Source organism: Diabrotica virgifera, chromosome 6 (assembly GCF_917563875.1).
Source record: "Diabrotica virgifera virgifera chromosome 6, PGI_DIABVI_V3a".
Classification (NCBI taxonomy): domain Eukaryota; kingdom Metazoa; phylum Arthropoda; class Insecta; order Coleoptera; family Chrysomelidae; genus Diabrotica; species Diabrotica virgifera.
In genome coordinates, this window is record NC_065448.1 from 232,130,072 (window position 1) to 232,155,209 (window position 25,138).

Consider the following 25,138-nt stretch of genomic DNA (forward strand, 5'->3'; position numbering starts at 1 on the left):
AAATTTTACAAAATTTTCCTAATGAAGGGGCACTGGAAATCCGATTATTGTATTCTTCATCAAATTCTGCGCATATTTGATTTAACAAGTTTAACTCTACCTTTGCAAATAAGAGGTGGGGTTGAGTGGGAACCTTGTTATGAAAAAATGGCTGTAAGTCCGGTTCTGCTAAATCAAATTTTGAAAACTGGGTCTTGTTGAAGACAAATGTTTTTCTTCAATGTAAGCGTGATAATTTTGAACCATCCTAATAAGTAATAAGCCAGCTGGGAGGCGTTATTTAATTTTTTTTCAGAAATCTAGTTTTCTTTGGAAAATATTAAATACAAGTCTGCATTTTTAATCATTTTTTATAAAATTAGATTAAATTAGCAATAGAATAGCGAAAACCGCATGTCGATAACTTTTTTCTATCTCAAGATATCTCGAGAAACGTGTAAATTTTATACATAACTGTTACTATCACCGGTAAACTAAGTTAATGAAAAGTAGTGTGCTGTGGAAAAAAACAAAATAACATTTTCCAGATGTCAACGTATAAAAATATAATTAATTAAAACAACAATATAAAGAGAAACAATACTATTAAAATTAAATAAAACACAGAACAAAAAGAACTACTTAGTGACGACCTAAATATTCAAATTGTTGCCCATCATACACTACTCTAGAATACATTATCCATAGAATACGAAACGCCATTCAAAGCATATCGAGAGCAGAAATTGAGACTGCTGTTCAATCTACTCTTGAAAGAGTAAATGTTTGCAACGAAAATGATGGGCAAAAATTTGAACGTTTATGTCATCACTAAATAGTTGTTTTTATTTCTTTGTAATAGGGCTTTTCAACGCTTCTCATTTGTTTCGAGCCTCTGTCATATGCCGTATAATATATGTATAATATTGATATACGAGATATGAACGAGGCTCGAAACAAATGAGAAGCGTTGAAGAGAGCTAATATACGTTGACAGCTGGAAAATGTTTCTTTGTTGTTTCCATAGCACACTACTTTTAATGAATTTCGTTTACCGGTGACAGTAACAGTTATGTTTTTAAATTTACATGTTTTGTAACATATCTCGAGATAGAAAAAAGGTATTAACATGCGGTTTTCGCTATTCTGTTGCTAATTTTGTCTAATTTTGTAATATGGTATTAAAAATGCATGTTTGTCTTTAATATTTTCCAAGGAACACTAGGTTTCTGAAAAAAATTAAATAACGCCTTCTAGCTGGCGTATTACTCAGTAAGTTGGTTCGAAATCATAACTTTTACATTGACGAAAAAGATCTGTCTTCAACAAGACCAAGTTTGCAAAATTTGATTAAGCAGAACCGGACTCACAGCCAGTTTTTAATAACAAGGTTCCCACTCACCCCCACCTCTTATTTCCAAAGGTAGACCTAAACTTGTCAAATCAAATATGCGTAGAATTTTATGAAGAATACGACGATCGGATTTCCAGTGCCCTTTCATTAGGAAAATTTTGTAAAATTTAGATTTTTTTATTTTCGATTTTCAATTACGCCCTCTAGCGGTGGTCCCACAATTACGAAAATAATTTCCAGGCTTTTCCTGAGGCAACTTTTGTTATAAAATTTTTTATTTCAAAGCTCTACTATAAACGGTTCCTGAGATATGGCCGAGAGCCATTCTTATTGGGACACCCGGTACTTACTAGAATTTTTAATGGAATTACTATGCAGGGTACCGTGAAGACCCTGATCGATATAATAGACCGTGGGCCCACACTTTTTCGAGAAAGGGGTGTTTCGTAAATGTTGAGGTTTCTAAACTTTGGCGTGTCCGACATCTGGAGCACCCTTAAAAACTTGTCAAACAATATTACCAGTAAATTGTAAGAATTTTTATCAAATAATTCTACAATAGTTATTTATGTACCAAGTCAGTAAAGTTACTCTTTATCGAATGAGTCTGATATTATGAGCAGAGCGAGCACAGCGAACGAGGCGAATAACAGACGAGTTCGATAAAGGGTTTTTAATGACGTGGTGCATACAAAATTTTATCGCCAACAATTTGATATTGGTTTTAACACTTAACAATTTACAATTTAGGAAATTTTTAAATTTTAGACGTCATAATAATTTACTGACAGTGATGAAAGATGACTTTTGCATTATGGCCGCTTTCGATTTTTAATCGATAGTTATCAATATTGAATAATTACTAAATCGGTAGTTTTGATATATTTTTTATGAATACAATTATAAAATACTACAGAATTTCACTTTTTAACATAAATTTAATTAAATTTGTCGTAAATTTTGTATAATATTTTTTATAATTAAAGTAAACAAATTGTAAGTTACCTCAAATAAATAATCGATTACTGCTATCGACCACTTACATCAATCTCGATTAATCGCGGCAGGTAAAGTAAAATTATTCTTTCAGTACAATAAAGTGTTACTTTACTGCCGCAAATGAGAGCAAATAAGTAAAATAATTAATGACTTAAGTAACGGTTGGCGATAAAAAAATTTGTCATATGACTCCATGGTGCGCCCCCACCCCCCCAACGGTTAGCGCGCGCATCATAAAGAGTCATAAAATGTATACCCATACGGCTGATTTTTGCAGGAGTATTTGATAAAGATAATTACAATTTACTGGTATAATTGTCCGATAAATTTTTAAGCGTACCCCACTTGTAGGACGCACCAAAGTATAGAAACCTCTATATTTACGGAACGCGTCCCTCCCGAAAATTTTCCGAAATAAAAAAATTGTCCGACTAGACATATGTAAATAACTAAATGAAAAAAATCTTAAGAGGGAGGTAATAAATTTGTTTAGCGTGTGGGCCCAAGGTCCATAAGGCTTCCGTCATCTCCACTCCTGGCCAAAAAAATCGGGACCCCTTAAAAGTGGGCCATCTTTGTGTCGAATCTCCTAAACCTGTTGTCCGATTTTAGTGATTTAGTGATTTTTTAATGTGTTATAGCCTTATTCTCTTAGAATATGGATGTAGTAATAGTGTTGCTGAACAGGTAAATGTCATTGTACACCGGGTGTCACAATAATACTGTGTTTTTTCCTGAAAGTTCGTAACACCCTGTGGAATATTCTAGCATTTAAAAAATATTGGAATTAAAACTCAATTGTAGCCTTAACCTTTCTTAACATTCTGCTTTATGACTCATTTACTTATGTTTGATAATGAAAAAGTTAGGTACTTTGACAACTAGCCATGTTCTTCATGAATACAGGGTGTTTCTAAATAAGTGCGACAAACTTTAAGGGTTAATTCTGTATGAAAAAAAATAATGACAGTTTGCTTTATAAACATATGTCCGCAAATGCTTCGTTTCTGAGATATGGGATGTTGAATTTTTTCGTACAAACTGACGATTTATTTATTGCTCTAAAACCGGTTGAGATATGCAAATGAAATGTGGTAGGTTTTAACAGGTAGTTATTTCACATTTTTTGACATACAACGAAAAATTTTATATTCGCCATTGGCGTGCATACAGGTAATATGACCGGGTAATATGACCCGTATGCACGCCAATGGTGAATATAAAATACATAATTGTATGTAAAAAAATGCACAATAACTGACTTTCACAACCCACCAAATTTCAGTTACATATCTGAACCGGTTTCAGAGCAATAAATAAATCGTCAGTGTGTAAGAAAAAATTAAACATCCGGTATCTCGAAAACGAAGGATTTGCAGACATATGTTTATAAATCAAACTATAATTATTTTTTCATGCAGAACTACCCCTTAAAGTTTGTTGCACTTATTCAGAAACACCCTGTATTGATGAAGAACATGGCTAGTTGTCAAAGTATCTAACTTTTTCATTATCCAACATAAGTGAGTGAGTCAAAAAGCAGAAAAAAACACAGTATTATTGTTACACCCGGTATACAATGACATTTACCTGTTTATCAACACGATTACTACATCCATATTCTTAGAGAATAAGGCTATAACATATTAAAAAATCACTAAAATCGGACAACAGGTTTAGGATATTCGAGACATCAAAATAACCCATTTTTATGGTGTCCCGATTTTTTTGGGAGTGTATTACATTTTATATACTTATTTGTACTGCTACCGCATACCTTTAGGAGTTCCAGGCAGAGTTGCGCATGCCGAAGATGTAAGATATTTTTGGACATATTTCAAAAACTATAGTGAAGTTCCCGAAGAAGATGTCAGAACTGTAGATCGATATTTAGGACTGATAACTAATTTTATCAAATATCTGTAAGTATAACATAACATAACTGTCAATTTTATTGATCCTAGAATCAATACTTAATTACTACATTGAAACGACCCACTTAGTAATCATAAGAAAAATACAGGTCCGGATTAGCAAAAAAATATGAAGTAATTATTGTGAACTTGAAACAGTAGCCTGTATATATTAAAATTAAAGAACACATATAGAAAAACCAGAGGAGTGATATAGTGATTATTTTTCAGAGTCTAGATATATAAATCTTTGTTAACATTAGTATCTTATGACATTTGAAAAAAATATTACAATAAAGCTTTTTTTCTTAGGAATCCTACCCCAGAACACGAAGAGATTTTTGAAAATATCCTGTGGCCCAAGTTAACTAGTTCTGAGATGCAGTATTTGGATATTGATAAGAGTTTAATGGTAAAACAGCATCCAAGGGAGTTTTCTTACCAGAAATGGGTTGACATATATAACCAGTATGCTACTGGGACACTAATAACTTATTAAATTGTTATAAATAAATATTTTTTTAAGAATACTAACTGTTTCATAAAAGAATAACAAACTGTCGATTCCACTAGTTTACAACCAATTTGCGACTGGAATGCAAAATGCTGTTTTTTGTTAATTTTTGCTCCCTAAATATGAATAGGATGATTAAAAGTTCCTAACACGTAAGATTTTTGAGTTATGATTTTAAAAAAAATGAGTTGCGATTTTTAAGTTATGAGTATTTTACTAAAATTTTTTAAAACAGTCATTTGTAATCTATCGGTGAGTGATGTTATCAAATTGACGTTTTTCCTTAAAATTGTGCGTAATTTGACAACACTGGGATATCTAATGTCTACGAATAACATTTAAATAAAGAATAAACCAAAGGTAATCCTTAAGCAGTAAACCTACCCATTTAATCTTATTAGTTCTAAACCGTTTTAACGACTGTTACTTCTGCATGACAAAAGTGTCTACTCAATTGTAGCCTTAACCAAGGAAAGGCAAGCATAAAATTTAATATCCAAATATTACCTCAGCAATAAAACCGGTTTTCCATGGAGAAGATTTACCAGTTCCAGGACCCCCGGCAAATTGGGAAAAAGATTTGGAAATGTATGGCGATAAAAGTAAACCCGATGATGTATCAGAAAAGAATGATTCTTATTTTCCCGAAAGCGACGAAAAATCACTTTATTGCATCCAACAAGCCGAATTACATGATTTAGTTCGAGACCTTTACTTGCCCAAATCACATGCTTATCTCTAGGTTCTACATTACAATAATGGATTTTTTTAAATGGAATTTACTAGCCAGTAAAACTTACAATATTTAGGAACCGTAACCAGGAGCTATCCTAGTTTTTTACTATGCAGGATAAAATGTGTGTTTGTATTAATCCACATAGTGTTATGGGAAAATTGGGATAGGCTGAGAATTGTGTACAAAAGATTTACTATGGTTTTTGTTTCTAGTTCTGAACTTATGTGTATATAGTATAAAAGAATGTTTATAATAAACAGCAATATTTGATACATTCTATAACTCAACATTTAACATTTCACCTGACAAGGCAATGTATGCGTGGACCCCTACGCAGAAATGCACGGCACTTTAAGAAGAAGATAATTCAAAATCTATACGCGGTGGAAAATTTTAGTGTTGGAATTCGCATTCAGGACGCTTTAAACTCCCCGGTACAGCCATATTAACATCATTCGAAATTTTTGTTTTGTTTTTTTTTTTTGTTGACTAATGTTATCAATCTTAATAAATAGTAAAGAAACAAAATGATGACTACAAGAAAACCTTTAAGGAAGAAGTCTAATAATTAGGAGACCAGGTAAATCTCAAAATAAGTTTATAATATGGTAATGGTGGAGCTTGAATAGAAAAGAAATACATTCGTCTGTTTTCTTATTTTATTTTTCACTTCTTTTGTAAGTTGTCTAATTTGTCTCTCATCATTAGACATTATTTTATTATTTTTAGTTGGTTTTTGCTTGTCGTTGCCAAAATCAATCTTGTCATTAATATTCGAAAAATTCGTTACCTTTGACAAAGGATAGCTGGATAGCATGAGTGAGCTGGATAAGAAATAAAACCGGCAATAAATACTCCCATAGAAACACCACAAAAAGCTTATTGCAGGGATGCTCTACATCTCCGACACTGTTCAAGATATTAATGGAACCAATATTAAAACCATGGAAAAGGAAATGTAAAGGGATGGGAATACGAATCCGGGACACCTTCTTGTACACATTAAGTTTTGCAGATGACCAAGTGGAAACAGATCAAGATGAAGAAAATCTGTTCTATATGCTCCAAAAATTAGAAGAGAAATACACAAAAAATGGACTGGGAATAAACCTACAAAAGACCAAATACTTCACAACAGAACCAAAACCAGTGGGAAACTTGGAAATGAACGATGTTAGGGAAACTACCAGCACTGAAAGATTCAAATACTTATGATTCGTACTCTCAAAGAGTGGAACCACCAAGCAAGAGATAACCAGCATATTAGCACAGACAAGGACATGTATTAAACAAATGAATGGGGTACTGTTGGATAGACAGATTTCAAGAAATACAAAGACGAGAATATAATAACACCTTGATACGTAGTGTGATGACCTATGAGGCAGAAAATTGGGTAATAAACAAACGAAACAGGTTCAAAATTACCGCAACTGAAACGGAGTTCATGAGAAGAAGCTGCAAAGTTAGAAGAACATGTCGCATTAGGAATGAGGAGATAAAATAAAAAATGGCAGTAGAATAAGATATACTCAGCTGCATCAAAGAATAAACGTTTAATTTGGTATGGACATGTGAGAAGAGCAAATCGTATAAGGTGGATATGAAAGATTACGTATTGAATATCCCAATTGATCCTAATGGGAAAGAAAAGAAGAGGTAGACCCCGAAGATCATGGAGGGATCAAGTGGACGAAGTCATGGAAAGATAAGACCTTAGAAGTGGAGAATGACAGAACAGAAAGGACTCGAGACGTTGGCTGAAAGAAAAAGGCGGCGACAGCTGTATCCTTATACAGGTTGTTTCATTAATAATTGTCCATATAGTAACTGGAGAAACCTTAGCACAAAGTACGAAGATTTAACCTAAAACAGTTAAATAAAATGTGGTTCCTTACTGAGTTACAGGGTGTTTTATCTAAAAATTAAAAAAATATTTTTGCTCAGCATTCTAAAACTATTCGACTTATCCTTTTAATACTTGGCAGGAAGTACAGGTACTGTACAAACTACTAAACTATGTTAAAGAAACGTTTCTCTCTATTACCAGAGGACGGGGGAAAGTGGATGGTTGACCCTATCCAAATTCTACGCCAATGGCGAAATTGCTATTTTAGTTCAATTTTTGGATTTTCCAATGATTTCTATGAAAATAATTTACTCTTCATTCGTAACGATAAAGTCATTAGTTTTCGAGATCATTGAAGTTAAAGATGAAACAACACGGTTATTTTGATTAATGTATTTTGTCGCTTCATTTTGAATTTCAAATATCTCGAAAACTAATCATTTTATGTTACGAATGAAGAGTAGGTAAGTATATTATTTACATAAAAAGTATTGCAAAATCAAAAAATTACACTAAAATAGCAATTAATACCTACACTTTCTGTCAAGTATGATAAGGATACGACAAATAGTTTTAAAGTACTGGGTACAAATAATTTTTAAATTTTAATCATATGAATCATATCATAAATTAATCAAAATAACTGTGCCGTTTCATATTTAACTGCAAATATCTCGAAAACTAATAACTTTATCGTTACCAATAAATGGTCTATTATTTACGTAGAAATTATTGGAGAATCTAAAAATGGCACTAAAATAGTAATTCCTCCAGTGGCGTAGAATTTGAGAAGGGTCAACCATTCACCATCCCCTGTCGTACGCCTCTGGTAACAGCTAGAAACGTTTGTATATCACAATTTAGTAAGGTGTCTAGTAGTCGCACTTTCTAACAAGTATGAAAAGGATACGTAGAGTAGTTTTAAAATGCTGAGCAAAAATTAAAACACCGTGTAACTTAGTAAGGAACCATATTGTATTTAAGTGTTTTAGGTTAAATCTTCGTATTTTGTGCTAAGGTTTCTCCAATTACTATATGGACAATTCTTAATGAAACACCCTTTATAGATAGAGGTAGTTTTATAGATAGAAATAGTAGTATCTATGTTGGTTGATAGTGTTTTAGAACCGTACCCTTCGCTATTAATTCTTCCTTAATTTGTATGTTCTGCTCTTTGTGGATCTACTTCCTTGTTCCATCCACTATTTTTTTTTGTATGGTATGTTCATTCATTTGTCTTCATCGCAAGTTTTTTTTGGATTTTTTCACTTCTCATTTTTATTTGGATTTCTGTATCTCTTATATAATTCAATCCTACAGTTATTAAATAACTGAATGAACTGAATGAATTAAGTAATTGAATGAAAGTCAAAAAGTTGAAATTTATTTTCTAAATGTGCGCTAGTGATTTTTGAAACCTGCTGCAGTTAAGCAATAGCAAAAAAAAACTGTATTAACCTGGATTAAACATACAGTTAAGCAATAGCAAAAAAAACTATATTAACCTGGATTAAATACTATCCAATTAAATCCAGGATTAAATGGATTAAATCCAGGTTAATATAGTTTTTTTGCTACTGCTTAACTGTAGCAGTTTTCAAAAATCACTAGCGCACATTTAGAAAATAAATTTTAACTTTTTAACTTTGATTTTTATCTTATAGGTAGGAAAACACTTTATGCCCTTTTTGGGTTATATTAAAAAAAAATCAAAATATATTTGATAACCTGTGTAATTTAATGATGTAATTTAATGGTTTCAGTGTATATTTCCAAAATAATTAAATTAATAATAAAATGAAAATTTTGTAATAAAATGTACCGATTCGCAAATGTTTATTGTAGTTTTAACTCTCCAATTTTAGCGATTTTCAGTTGTTTTAAACTAATTAGTTAATGTAAAATCAATATTGGGCCGTTATCAATTTCATCGTTAGGTGAAATATATACACTAACATAAACGCCCACGATTATAATATTCGATATAAATCTAAATGTGTAGAGGGTGGTCCTTAAGCAATTGCACAAAAAAGAATCAGTAGATTCTACACTTTAGCAATAAAGAAAAAGAAGACAAAGGTCCTCGAGCATATGGCAATCCTTCAGAGATTTTAAAACATGGCGCAAAAATCTGGCCTTATAGTGGTTGTAATAAGTAGACTAGTAGAACTGATTTTGAAAAAGGTAAAACTACCAGAAGACTGTAACCTAATAGGGAAGTCAATGAGGTTATTTGGCTCCGAATTCCATCCTACTATACCGATTTACTTGATGTTTTCACAGTAAGTAGGGAATAGCTCAAGAAACAAAGTCTACCCTATGCCAATGAGCGCTTTTATCTTGGGGGTGGTTCCCACCCCTTCTCGGACGTGAAAAATGTTTTGGTTAAAATACACACGGAAGCGGCTAGAGAACCTAATTTTAAGCAAAAACCTGTTCTATAACTATGTTTTGAAAACTCAATACTTTTTAAGTTATTCTTGGTTGAAAATTGGCCAATTTTATTAAAAAATTACACCTTTTCGGACGGATTTTTGTGAATACCTTAAGAACTATGCATCTAACAAAAAACTATATAAAACATTTCTCTAGGTTATAAAAAAACAAAGAGATTTGTTCCTTCATAAATCTTCTAGTTAAAATAAAAAGAAGGATATGGTAGGTAAGAAGAGTTTGTTTTTTTGCTGCATGCTCAAATCGCTGTATTAAACTTTAAATAACAGAGAAACGGTCGGTTTTAGGTGTATAATGATCCAAATAACTTTTGTAGTGCTTGAAAAGACCTGTAAAATGAGCAATACTAAATGTCGATTACATTCAAACTAAGCGAGATATTCTGCAAAAAACCGTGATGACTAATGTATTTTAAGAAGAAATGAGAAGTATATTTAACACCTCATCCATCAGTTAGTCCTCATCCATTATTATAGTGTTTCTTCAATGTTCAGAAAGATGGACTGGTTTGAAATGAATGGTTTTTGGAAAAAAAAGATCAAATTATAGAGCGCATTTTTAAATTTTCTTAAAAATCTTCCTTATTCTCCATTTAATTCGAAAATGATAAGAGATAGTAGGGGTTTTTCAGATAAAATTTCTTTTTTATTTTTCATTACTGTATCTCGTATCATTTTCATTTTACATGGAGAAAAAGGAAGATTTTTAAGTCTAAGGTATGGTAGGTACGGAGAGTTTGCTGTTTTTTGTTGCATGCACAAATCGGTGTATTCAACTTGAAATAACAGAGAAACTGTCGATTTTATGTGTATAATGATACTAATAACTTTTGTAGTGCTTGAAAAGAGATTTAAAATGATCAATACTAAATGTCGATTACATTCAAACTGAGCGAGATATTCTGCAAAAAATTGATGACTAATGTATTTTAAGAAGGAATGAAAATTTTATTTAACCCTTCATCCATAAGAATTTAAATACATCGTTTTCCTTCCAGAATACTTTTTATTATAGTGTTATTTTTATGTTAAAAAAGTTGGACTGCATTAAAATTATTGGTTTAAAAAAAATAAGATCAAATTATAGAGCGCATTTTTAAATTTTCTTAAAAAATTTTCCTTTTCCTCCATGTAGCTCGAAAAAGATAAGAGATACGAAAAAAAGATACCAAACAAAAATGTAGGGTTTTTTCAGATGAAAATTTCCTATGTATTTTTCATTACTGCATCTCTTATCGTTTTCAAGTTACATGGAGAAATAGAAAGATTTTTAAGCAAATGTAAAAATGCTCTCTATAATTTGTTCTTTTTTTTTTTTCAAAAACCATTCATTTTAAACCCGTCTAACTTTTTGAACATAGAAATAACACTATAATAAAAGGTATTGTGTAAGGAAAACGATGGATTTACATTTTGGTGGATGGGCGTTAAAATTAATTCTCATTTTTTCTTAAAATACATTAGATATCAATTTTGTTTGCAGCATATCTCGCTTAGTTTTCACGCAATGGAGCTTTAGTACAGCTCATTTTAAAGGTCTTTTCAAGCACTACAAAAGGTATTAGTAGCACTGTACACCTAGAATCGACAGTTTCTCTGTTATTTCAAGTTGAATACACCAATTTGAGAATGTACCAAAAAACAAACTCTTTTCACCTACCATATCTCTTTTTGTATTATAAGTGGTAGATTTGTGAAGGCAAGCGTTGTTTTTTTTATAACCTACAAAAATGTTTAATATAGTTTTTTTAGATAGATGCATAGTTTTTAAGGTATTCGCAAAAAAACGGTTTGAAAAGGTATTATGTTTCAATAAAAATGGCCAAGTTTTCACAACGAATATCTCAAAAAGTATTGAGTTTTCAAAAAAAATTATAGAACAGTTTTTGCTTAGAATTATATTCTCTAGCGAATTCCGTGGTAATTTTTACCAAAAAATTTTCCTCCCGTAAGAAGGAGGGAACCACCCCCAAGATAAATCACACATCGGCATAGGGTACACTTTGAATTAGGAGACAAGTAGAGGCTTGGTCCAAAATTTCATTAAAACCCATGCAGTAGGATAGAATTCGGAGATAATATCCTATTCTTGCTCCCATTGACCGGCGTATAAGTATAATTATACCTATTCACAAGAAAAGAGACCAAACAATTTTTGATAACTAATTATCAGTTTTAGTGAAAAAATTCCTCTTAGTAAAAGGTTTATTTAATTGAAAACCTTAAAAGGGCCACAAATCTCACAGAACATCAGTGTTACCTAAAATGTGTAACCGTATGAGTGAAGACAAAATTAAATTTAAAATTTTAAAATGAAATAAAAATGTATACCATTATACCATTTTTATTCAGTTTGAATGCGAAGGCAAAACTGTCTTATTTTTCACTTAGAACTGAGAGCGCAAACCAGCACTCTAAATCGACGAAATTTAAAATTTTAACTTTAAATGTTAACCGTATTAGTGAATATAAACCTTAAAGTTAAAATGTTAACTTCTGTCTTAACTACATAATACGGTTATTCCTCTTTTAGATAACACTTACGATGCTCTTTTTAGAGAACGAAAACGTTCTGTGATATTTGTGGCCCTTTTAAGCGTTTTTTCAATAAATATACGTTTTGCTAAGAGGAACTTTTTCATTAAATTTACTTGGAATTAATGTTATACAGCAAGCTACAGGAAATTCTTCCTTGTGGATTTTTCGCATTTTTCGCAAATTATTATCAATTAAAGATTCCTTTGAACACAAGCTTTGGAAAAACATATGAATATAGAATTAGACTAAGTTTTCACTCTAATGGCATATAAAACAACGTAATGTTACTCTACATCCCACCAGACTGAAAACAATGGGAACCTTCTCTGGTTACACCTCCGAGGCTTCTACAATATGCAAGTCATACGAATGCTGAGACTAAGGAAGATGAGGGAATTCTACAATTTACAATTCACGTCCCATCTGCTCAGCGCGGTAAAGTTCCAACGAGAATTGTAAATTGTAGAATTCCCTCATCTTCCTTAGTCTCAGCATCCGTATGGCTTGCATATTGTAGAAGCCTTGGAGGTGTAACCAGAGAAGGTTCCCATTGTTTTCATTCTGGTAGGGTGTAGAATAGCATTATGTTGTTTTATATGCAATTAGAGTGAAAAACTTCTATCTATGCTATTTCGTTCGTTGCAATCCGGGACTGCACGCTGGGGTTTTGTTTTGGTTGGATCAGGGAGAGCAGCATATATGCCTCCTGATGAGAGACTAATAAGTTTCGAAACCGGTAGAGGTGCTTGCTGCACTCTCTGATTGGACTAGAATATGGTTCAGCTGTATTTTCGTTTTGCAACGAAATTGAAAATGGTTATTCATTTTTGAATATGGAATTGTTTGCTCATGCAACATGCAAACATGCTCACCATTTGTTTGTGAATTTTGGATAAGCCTATGACAGTGTAGACATGAATAAAGTATACAAAGCCATTGTAAAATTCAATATCCCAATACACTTGGTAAAATTGCTGAAAGAAACCCTCTCAACGGTCGAGTGTAAGGTTAGAGTGCAGAACGGATTACAAGAACTTTCCAGACAAAAATTGGACTTCAGCGGGGAGATAATCTCTCGTGTCTCCTATTCAATTTTAGAGAATGTGGGATAACAACAAGGGGAACCAGTATTAATAGGAGTGTAGCGTATGCAGATGACATCAATATTAGAAGAGAAGAAAGGCTGACCTGGTTCAATCGTTCGCTTCATTGGAAGCAGGAGCAAAAGGAATGGGTCTGCACGTTAATACCAGTAAAACAAAGTAAAGTGAGCTAAATATTGCCATGCTAAGACTTATTATTTTTTATTAAATACAAATTTATTTGAAATAAGCTGTAAATTTATTAAACAAGTAGCACACATGTTTATAGTCTAATTTCTAAACAATTATAAAAATAAAACAATCAAAAAAATATATACTCTTCTTTTTTTTTAACGATTGCCTACTGGCAATATTTGGAACCTATTTGGACCCCTCACTGTTGGACTCTTAATATTGCCACAGAACTGGCAATAAAAGGAACAGGTATTTTGTTAATAAAAATAAGTAATAATATTGAACCTTAACATTTAAAAAACTAATGTGAAACATTGACTATTTTTGAGAACAATTGAGGCATATGAATTTATCCTTATCATGTTTAGTAACACCCACACACTCACCATGCAGGTATTGGCCACATGCAAGACATAATCTCATATCAGCCTGGCGGTCTTCATTACATACATGAGAGAACCATGATTCACTACTTTTTAAATTCTTGTTTATTTTCTTTTCTTTATTTTATTTGTTCAGATTGTCTTGTTCTTTTTGATGTTTGTTTATTTTCTTTTCTTCCTGTTCTTCGTTTTTGTCTTTTAATTTTTCTTTTTTGGAAGGTTCTTTATTACTTTTACCTTTGGGTGGTTTTTCTATCGCTGTGGAAAATAAATCCTCCGTAATTTCTTGAGCTTTGCTATTAATTGCTGGTTTTCGCTTTGTAGCAGTTATCTTGATTAGGGGCGAAATTAGTAAGCCCATATCTTTAAAGGAAGTGTCTGGTTCTGGAACTTTTTCGGGAGTGAATGGTACCATATTTTCATCTTCGCTGTTTGTATCATCAGATGTACTATCATGAACACTGAAATCTGATTCACAATGAGACGACTCGCTATATAAACGAAGATGTTTTGTTGATTTTTTTACTACTTATTCCACTTGAGCAGCGACCGTTTTCATTAACTGTAAAAGTTGTTGGCTTATTTACGTTGTTATCGTCGACGTCTGGTGGTTTTAATACATTTTCTTCAATATACGTGTGCAAATGCTGATTCAGGTATGATGTCTGGGTTAAAAGGAAATATTCCAGTTGCTTTGAACCCAGAGATGATGTTAGCTGGTGTCATCGCTTTTAACCAAAAAGATCATTACTATTGCGGAACAAAAATGGCGATTTATATTTTATTCTCTTTTATATTAATTAAACACAATATGGATTAACAAAGTACTTGAATGTACCTACCTGATAACGTTCTCGCCGTTCTATAATCGGTATTAGCAAGCTTATAACAATCATTACAGTTTTCCCACGTTTTTATAAACAAATCGCGCGAAATACACGCTGCTTTGCCGTGAACACCAATACTGACTGGTTCCACCTATAACGTTTTTAGAGTGGTTGTTTTAATTCGATATTTGAGCTTACATGGCCATCTGTGACTCAAATTTATGGGAAGTGGAAATATTAGGAACATGGAAATATTTGGAGCACTTACCTTATATGAAGCTGACAAATACATATTAAGCAAGTAGCAAAACCCTAAACGTAAGAGAGTTCGTCTAGGGTCACAAATCAGCCAAAGCAGCACAGTAACTGCAGAAACCAAAGAAGTGTATATCTAGCAAATAAAGCTTAATATTGATGAAAGAAACTTTTAACATCAAACATAGTTACAAAACAAACGACAGTATTGATATGCAACACTATTGTCAAGCCTATTCTCACTTGCGCTTCAGAAACGTGGACGATGACAAAAAGCGATGAAGACCGTTTAGGCTGTTTTGAGCGTAAAATCCTCAGACATATCGCATACCTAGTTCAATAGCGCCACGAGTGCAAAACACAATATTCTCGAGAAATGAGCAGAACGTTCTGCAGTAAACGCGTTATGCCCTGTAAATAATTTATTTTGAGAATGACTGGCTTCAAAATTACAATTTAGGTAGCAAATTATACACTTATTGGCTGGATCTTATTACAATTTATTAAAAATAAAACGTAAATATTATTTTGATAGTTATGGCGATATTGCATTGTGAAGAAAGTCATTTATAAAACGATACCTAGGAGATACGGCAGCAATATAATGAAAAAATCAATTGATTTTTGCAGTTGGGGCCGTATTGAATTATATCGGTTGTATTGTGGCAGTGTATATTATCGCCACATCTCTCTTGATTTTTGCAGTTGTGGCCGTTTTGAACGTATTGAATTACATCCGTTGTATTGTGGCAGTGCATATTATCGCCACATCTCCCAGTTATGGCCATATTGCATTTTCAAAACCTCCAAAAACCCTACAGTGAAATACCGAAGTAACTTACTTTATACTTATCCAAGACAATATTTTAGTTCAGGCTGTATTGCATTAGATGGGCCATTGCCATTATATAGGCAATATTTTACAGCCTTAACCCAAAATTCGATTTTTTTGCAGTTGTGGCACAATTGAACTAGGTGTGCGATATTTATAAAGGCGTAAAGGAAAACGGATTATGGCTGAATCGCTGTAATTTTGATCTGTTTTGCCTTTATGATGAACCTAATATTGTCAAGTCCATCAAAATAAATAGGCTGCGGTGGCTAGGCTACGTAGAGTGAACAAGATGGAGCCGTCAAAACACATCTATAACCAAAAACCAGATGGAATGAGTAAACATATCGGCCCAGATCTCGATTTAACCTTCGGATGACCAAGCGGGGGAAATTTTGACGCCAGCATATGTTTTTATTTAATAAACTCAAAAGTATTTTCAATTTTTAAATCATTATTTTTTTATTTGTCTTTAATATCATTCTAGATATCCTCATATTTTGAAATAAAAAAAATTCCCTATATTTTACGAATAAAAAATATATTCTGAAGTTGATGTTTAGTAAAATAGCGTCTATTATGTGTAATTACAAGTAGTTTTACGCTAATGACGTCGACTTTGCAAAGTAACAAGACACTTACTCAACATACACACTACACATGACACTAATACTCATGTTGTGACTGGCTGAATGACATAAAGTCCATACCACAAAGAAAAAACTTCATTTTTTTGTTAATTGTCATTTTTGACCTGGGGTCATTTTCCCCCCCTTCGTCATCCGTGTAACAAAAAAAGGTTGGTCATCGGAAGGTTAAGGACCAGGTGGAGGAAGGCTTACGAGTGTTAAGATTATTAAATTGGAAAACAAGGTAGTAGTACTTTTAAATTTTAACTGTAGTTTTTTTCGTCAACATCCTGTAGTTTTCCTAATATCAGCATTTAATAAAAGTAAGTGGGTTTAAATCTTAATATTTTAAAGTCTAGAATCGACTGTTTCTTTTTGTACAATTACTTAAAGACCACCTTATACATATAAGTAAATAGTATGAAAATATTTGTTTTTGATAAACATTAATTATTTTAATGATATTTTGGCAAAGTAATGCTGAAATATTCTGTATAACTTAGTAACTGTAATACCGGAAATATTTAATTGAAAATTACTGTTTAATTGCTAATCAATTAGTTATCTATAATCAATCAAAAAAGGCTTGTGTGTATTCTTGCACAAAAATGTTAGAATTAATTGCCGTATTTATTTTAACAGCGGCTGTTAACAAAAAAAAATCTTTAAAAATATTATTTTCAATTTTTTCAGAAGGATCATTTACTGTAAAGCATATAGAACAGTTAGAATTTATACAATGGATAATTTTACCGTCGTCGTAGAAGAAAGAATAAAAAGATGTTCGTAATATTAAATATGCATTTTAGCAATAGCAAATTCAGCAGAAAACCTGGTAAAAAAAAATAAAATACACACATAAAACACTTCTACGACAATGAATACAAAGTAACCCAAGATACTAAAGCAAAAGTCATAAGAAGAATGCTACAATTGTCTTAAAGACAACAGTTAAGAATTTAACATAAACAAAGAATACAATGGAAATCTTTAGCCTAAAAAATAGAGAATGCTATGTAAAAGTATATTAAGAGTAACAAAAGATGCAATTGCCAACAGTACCCACGAATTTTACAAATAGCGTAAGACGATGAGGAAATGTTATATGCCACACACAAATATATTATACTGAAGAATCTAACAACTATTTCATAATAGAAACCACAAAAATTTTGAAAATCTAGAACAAATATTTAAATGACCTGTTGAATATAAGGAGTACATACAATGTCGTAAATAGGATATACCAGGAAACAGATAAACAGCTAGAAACGGCAAATAACAAAATAAATTGGTCAAACCGGCAAAAAGGTGTATGTTCTCAAAGAAATTGAAAGTGTGTAAAAAAATTTTAATAATCAGCTAAGTACTTTCAACACATAACGTGCCATCATCAGAGCTTCCTAAAAGGACATTTAAGATAAGAGATTTTTTATAAACAAAAGATTGAAAAAACTTACGTCCTCTCATAAATTCTTCATAGAAGAGCAATTGTTAAAATTCACATGATAAATCATGGATACTGGGCAAAAGCCGCAGATATCGGGTATAAAACCCTTAAAATTAAAAGTTTATCACATCTAAATTCTTTTTTAGTTTAAAATTACAACATGGCTGCGTCAAACCATTGTGAGTTCACGTGAACAGCTGAGCGCTGTCATTCATTAAAATGATAAAGAAGGAACCACTAATTTATGCGCCCTCTATATTGGTAGGTAAATAATAATTAAAAATTAATTAAATTGAAAAAGGCTAAAAAGCCATGTGTTGGTTAAATGAATTCTAAGTGAAGATACCAAATTTTTTAAAGTTAAATTTTCAAAATTACAATTATTAATATTGAAGTGAAATGTTAACGTGTATGTAAGTTATCAAAATTTTTTTAAAAACAAACCGTTATGGTTTGACCAAGTGTGGAAGAAGTTAGATGAAAACAAACCAAGGAGAAGTCTCATTTGTCAAGTTCAGAGTTCGAAAGCTGTTATTTTATAAAATTAACAATTTTACCAATAGACTAAGTCAAATCTCAAATATTCTACTTATATGTAATCAATGAAAGAATACTCAATAATACCGAAAAAGTAATGTTCAAGATACCTACAGCAATTGTTGGGTATACTGTATACTAAACCAAAATTATTAAAGAAATTTCTTAAAGATAGGATCAAATTTACAATTTAATCGAATCTGAGTGTTAATACAGTTTTGAGGAATTCTTTTCATTTCTCTACTTATTCCTAGATCTTCTAGTAGATTCATTTTAGTACAGTTATTATTAGGTATGCTATGTAGGATCCTACTATCTCTTTGGGGACTAAAGCTGTGTTTCCATGCATGCAAATGATGACCAAAGCTAGATTTATCGATCTTTGAAAGATGTTCTTTAATACGTGTATTCAACGGTCGCATCGTTCTACCCACTTAGGTCACAGGGCAGTCACCACATGACAATTTATATATGCCACTTTTAGAAGTTTTTTTTAATTCTGTCTTTAGTATGAGAAAAAATAGACCTGATGTTTTCTTTACATTTAAATGAGAGTTTTAAGTTAGGAATGTTATTTAAGATTTTGGCTATATTGTCTGAAGGATAACCTATGTATGATATAGATCTATACATAACTTCTGTTTTGGAATTGTCAGGAGTAGCATTATAAGCTAGAGATCTGTTCCTTTTATTCCTTAATTTGTTAAGTATGTTGTCAACCAAAGTAGGGGAGTAACCATTACTATATGCAAGTTGTTTAATAATATCTAATTCAGAAGTAAAATTTGTGTCTGATAATGGTAAGCTAAGTAAACGGTGGATATAGCAATAAAAAGATGCCATCTTCTGTTGAAAAGAATGATTAGAAGATCTAGGGATAGTGTGGTCAGTCTGAGTTGGTTTTCTAAAGACTGAAAAACTTAATTTGTTCTCTATTCTAGTCAATGTTAGGTCTGGAAAATTAATAGAATTGTTAAACTCTGCTTCTAAAGTGAATGTTATGGCTGGATGTAAATTATTGAGTGAAACTAGAATATTTTCTGCATCAGAGGAATTTCCATCTATAATAGCTAACACATCATCCACATATCTGAACCATTACAAGATTTTTTGTAAAGGATTATGATCTGAGGAATGATTGTCAAAGATATTACACTCAAGGTTATTTAGGAACAAATCTGCTAGTAAGGGTGATAAGGGATTTCCCATTGCAAGGGATAAGGGTTAAGGGATTTCCCCCTTGTGCCTGTCTATAAATAATATTGTTAAAAGAAAAGAAATCTTGTGATAAATATAATTTAAGTAAACCCAATATGTGGGAAATTGTACCTCTATTAGTGTTACTTTTTTTAAAACTTTTTGCCGGTTTGACCTATTTAGAAGTGTGTACAAGTCATACAGTCTGTTTCAATACAAAATAAATTGACAGGACATAAAACAAAAAAAAAATACACAGTATAACAATAATGTTACTGTGGGACTTATTAACCATGGAGGAAAACACCTGCGAAATTAGTTAGCTTCCTTTAGTGGAAATTGTATGGGAATATTGATCAAAGATTTTTTAAAACTTCTTAAACAGTATTCTATGATATTTTATCGAAAATTATTTCTATTTTTCGATATTTTATGTTTAATACATAGCCCTAAGAATACGTACCCTAAGAATTAAAAAGTCATCTTCAAATAATTATACAGGGTGTTTCATTGGGAAACTGAAATACTTTAATTGTGAATAGAGGTCACCGAGGCGGTTCTAGGTGTACTACATTTTTTGCCCTACCGACTTTTATAACCGAGTTACAGGGTGTTTTATTGATTTTGCCAGTTTCTTTCCTAAGCCATAACTTTAGAACCACCCTGTATATTTTTTTGATATTTGGTACACATGTGTCTCATCCAAAACCCAAACGACCGACATACTAATCACAAGAAAAATCCAGGTCCGGATTAACAAAAAATTATAAAGTAATTGTGACCTTAAAACAACACCCTGTATATTGAAATACTGAAAATCTGTTTGCATATTTGAAAAGAGCACAAAAACCAAGTCTAATCGTTTGCTTCAATTTTTCGGCCAGACAATTTTATGACTTTAATTTTAAAATTATATTGAATTTTTTAAGAACTCTGACATTAAAAGGAAGGTAATATTAACTTTTAATTATAAATTATTAAAGCTATTGAATAAATACTTATTTTAAAATTAATCAATACTTATTTACCACATTGGAACGACCCAATTATTAATCACAAGAAAAATCCAGGTCCGGATTAACAAAAAAAAAATAAAATAATTGTGATCTTGAAACAACACCCTGTATATTGAAATTTTCAAGATTTGTTTGCATATTTGAAAAGACCACAAAAATCTGAGTTTATTGGTTTACTTTAATTTTTCGTGAAGGAAATTTAATGGCTTTGATTTTGAAATTAAATATATTGATAATTTTAAGAACACTGAAATTAAAAAGCAGAGTTTTAAAGCAGTTTCAACAATAAATTATTAAAGCTATTAAATAAATACCCATTTTAAAAATAATGAATACTTATTTACGACATTCGAATAACCCACTTACAAATCACAACAAAAATCCAGGTCCGGATTAACAAAACAATATAAAGTAATTTTAACCTTGAAACAACACCCTGTATATTGAAATTTTCAAAATCCGTTTGCACATAGGTATGAAAAGAGCACAAAATACTAAGTGTAATCGTTAGCTTTAATTTTTTGGCCAGACAATTTAATGAATTTAATTTTGAAATTATGTCGAAATTTTTAAGAACACTGGGAACTCATAATAAAAATTTCGATATAATTTCAAAAGAAATGTCATTAAATTGTCTGCACAAAAAGTTACAGCGGGACATTAAACTTAGTTTTTCGTGCTATCTTCTGGTGTGCAAACGTATTTTAAAAATTTCAATATACAGGGTGTTTTTTCAAGGTCAGAATTGCTTTGTATTTTGTTGTTAATACGGACCTGGATTTTCTTGTGATTATTAAGTAAGTCCTTCTAATGCTGTAAATAATAACTGATTATTTTTAAAAATAGTATTTATTCATTAACTTGAATGATTTATTAATAAAAGTGCATTAAAAACCTGCTTATTAATTTCAGGGTTCTTAAAAATTTGAATATATTTAATTTCAAAATTAAAGTTAATAAAGTTTTGCACAAAAGGTCAAAGTAAATCTATAAACTCGAATTTTTGTGGTCTTTTCAAATGTGCAAACAATTTTTGAAAATGTCAATATACAGGGTGTTGTTTCAAGGTCACAATTACTTAAAGTTTTTTTGTTAATCCGGACCTGGATTGTTCGTGTGATTAATAATTGGTCATTCCAATGTGGTAAATAAATATTGATTCATTTTAAAATGAGTATTTATTCAATAAATTTAATAATTTATAATTAAAAGTTAATAATACCTGCTTTTTAATGTGGAAATCTTAAAAAAATTCAATATAATTTCAAAATTAAAGTCAAAAAATTGTCTGGCCGAAAAATCGAAGCGCACTATTAGACTTAGTTTCTTCTGCTCTTTTCAAATATGCAAACAGATTTTCAAAATTTCAATATACAGGGTGTTGTTTTAAGGTCACAATTATTTTGTAATTTTTTGTTAATACGGACCTGGATTTTTCTTGTGATTAGTATGTCGGTCGTTTGGGTTTGAATGGGAGATATGTGTACCAAATATTAAAAAAATATACAAGGTGGTTCTAAAGTTATGGCTTAGGAAAAAAATGAGCAAAATCGATAAAACACCCTGTAACTCGGATATAAAAGTCGGTAGGGCAAAATATGTAGTATACCTAGAACCGCCTTTGTGACCTCTATTCACCATTAAAGTATTTCCGTTTCCCAATGAAACACCCTGTATAAATCAAAAACTACAAAACTCGATAAAAAATCAGTCTCTTTATTTTGTATGGGTTTTATTTGTATTTCTTATACATTTTTTAAGAAAACGCTTTATTTTTGACGCATTCGTTAGAAAGCATTGGAAAACATCGTTTTTTTGCGAAAAGTATACTTTCTCAAGTGCGAATAGCTCAAAAAGTGTTAATCTAGCGAACAAAATTATAATATGGCTTTTTTATGTAAAATGTGATATCTATCTCTCACATACGTTTATCGTTTTTACTTGGATATATGCAGACTGTGATAAAAAGTATAATCACTGATCTTATTATTGCGATAAGTTCTAGTGTCATGATTGTTGCAAAAAAAATAGTTGTATGTACATTATACGTAACGCTGCTAAAAATAACCATACTAAATGGTTTTTGAGTATTTCAAACTAAAAAATATGTAAAAGTAAAGATTTATGATAATGACACAATAGTTAAAAACACTTGATGCACCACTTCAACTTTCATATTAGTTGCATTTCTAAAAACGTTTATGTTGGTTACAAAGTCAGTTATACTTTGTAGTAAAGATGTTATTGATACTGCTAATTTTTGGAGTGAGCTCTGTGGTAAGACAACACAAAATAATTTATATAGAAATAACATGACTAATTTAAATATTCAAAATAACAATAGTATACAGTCGGATCCGCTTATTGCGATAGCCTTCAGACCATGCAAAAATATTTCTATAACCGGAATATTCTAATAACCAATCGTTAATAGCTAGTAGCAATAAGTGTACGAATGTACATATTACATTCTTTCATACATACTGCTTTAGGGTTATCCATTCAGAAACATGCATTTTTATGTAGAAAATCATCAATTTTCTTCTTGAATAACCCTTTTTGCTTAAAACTGAACTATCTATCGATTTAGATGGGATGGTACTGACCCCCCAGGGCTAGACCACACATCAGCACAACATCGCTTTTTCTTTGTTAAGTGAGCTACGTATATGCCAAATTTCATATTAATACAAAAAATTATTCTTTAAAATTCTCAGCAAAAACCGTGAGTAAATGGATTAATTAATACCTATACGCTGTGAGCTCGTAGGTAGAGGGGGTATTTAAAATTCCGCGAGCGCCAGTAGTGACAAATCAGTGAACGTTCGGTGGAAATTTGACATAAATGTCAAAGTGATTAATAATCCGCTAGTAGCGACTCCAGCGGAGCTCAGAGCGTATAGTTTAGTCATAAAAGATAGGGGAGAGGGGGTAAAATGATCGTCCTAAAAAACTTCTTAAAAATGGCAAAATAGTTTTAAAAGTTATAAAATCCTTTATAAAAGGTATATTTGTTAAAATCCCTATACAGGGCTACATCAAAGACAGAACTAGTTTTCGATCGGTTGACCGATCATCATCAGTGCAATTTTAGAATCTACATGCAAGCCACCAAAGTAAAAATAACAGGGTAAAAACCCTTTACAATTGATCCGTCATCGGAACATATGACAAAGATGGGAATTATAACATGGATGATTAAGACATCCAATGTTTTTTCGCCCGAGGTACCAATGAGCTCTATCTGGTACCTCGGGCGAAAAAACATTGGATATCTTAATCATCCATGTTATAATTCACATATTTGTCATATGTTCCGATGAAGGATCAATTGTAAAGGGTTTTTACCCTGTTATTTTTATTTTGGTGGCTTGCATGTAGATTCTAAGATTGCACTGATGATGATCGGTCAACCGATCGAAAACTAGTTCTGTCTTTGATGTAGCCCTGTATAGGGATTTTAACAAATATACCTTTTATAAAGGATTTTATGTTTTTGTAATGGTATACAGCCAACTACAGGAAATGTTTCCTCGTGGAGTTTTAAAATTGTATTTTAATAAGGTAAACCCCTAAAAGAGTATTTTATCTTAACAGAACACAAATTTTTATGAAAAAATCGTTACTCACTTTTTAAAAATACACAGAATAAAAAAAATATAGCAACGGGATCATTTTACCCGCATATTGGGGGTAAAACGATCCCTTCTACAAAAAACAAATGTAATATCAAGAAAAAATGTCTTTAAACCAAATCTTTCTCTGAACTCTGGCTAACGTAAAGGGAACATCGCAGCAATGTTCACAAAGGAATTCACCTTCGTCTTCTTCAACTTCCGCACACAATTCGTTAGCCCATTCCAAACATTTTCAGCATTGAATCCATCCATAAATTGAAGTATAATATTCCTCGGAGCAGTAGAGACAAGTTACATGTCTTTGGTTGTCTTCTGAATCCGAAGAGTCGGATAGACTTTCTTTTAGATTCTTTTGTTGCTTTGATTTTTCTTATTGTTTTCATTTTTCCATTTAATTGCCTTTTCATTTGCCTTCTTCTTGTTGACGTCATCTTCAAGGGCAGTTTTGTATAGCGTGCTAGTTAACACTGCACTTGCACAAGATTTTCTTTTTCTCGTGTTTCTCTTGCCTAGAATTTTAAGAAAAGGTTGGCAGTCTTTTGGTGTAACCTTAAACAATGAATCCATTTGTTCGTCTCGTCTTGAGCTGGGCCCAGGCTGAGGATTCTGGTACATAGAATACTTTTTTTCGCTAGATCCATTATGTGCTTTGTTGGTTATGCCTGTCGATAAATCAGCTATTTTACGTAAACTAGATTATTGAGCCATATCCTCACCATGATCAAGGTCAGTTACTTCAGCTGCTAAGAAGTCAACATCTGA

At 31.7% G+C, this 25,138-nt stretch overlaps 1 protein-coding gene across 1 annotated transcript in view; it reads left to right on the forward strand.

Moving 5' to 3' along the window:
- LOC126886321 (uncharacterized) overlaps nucleotides 1-25,138 on the forward strand; it is a 92,217-nt gene that overhangs the window by 29,259 nt on the left and 37,820 nt on the right. The window contains exons 10-13 of the mRNA XM_050653195.1: nucleotides 4,116-4,254; nucleotides 4,558-4,733; nucleotides 5,272-5,459; nucleotides 22,932-23,015. Of these exons, the coding sequence (XP_050509152.1) occupies nucleotides 4,116-4,254; nucleotides 4,558-4,733; nucleotides 5,272-5,459; nucleotides 22,932-23,015 (587 nt within the window). The remainder of the gene's footprint in view (nucleotides 1-4,115; nucleotides 4,255-4,557; nucleotides 4,734-5,271; nucleotides 5,460-22,931; nucleotides 23,016-25,138) is intronic.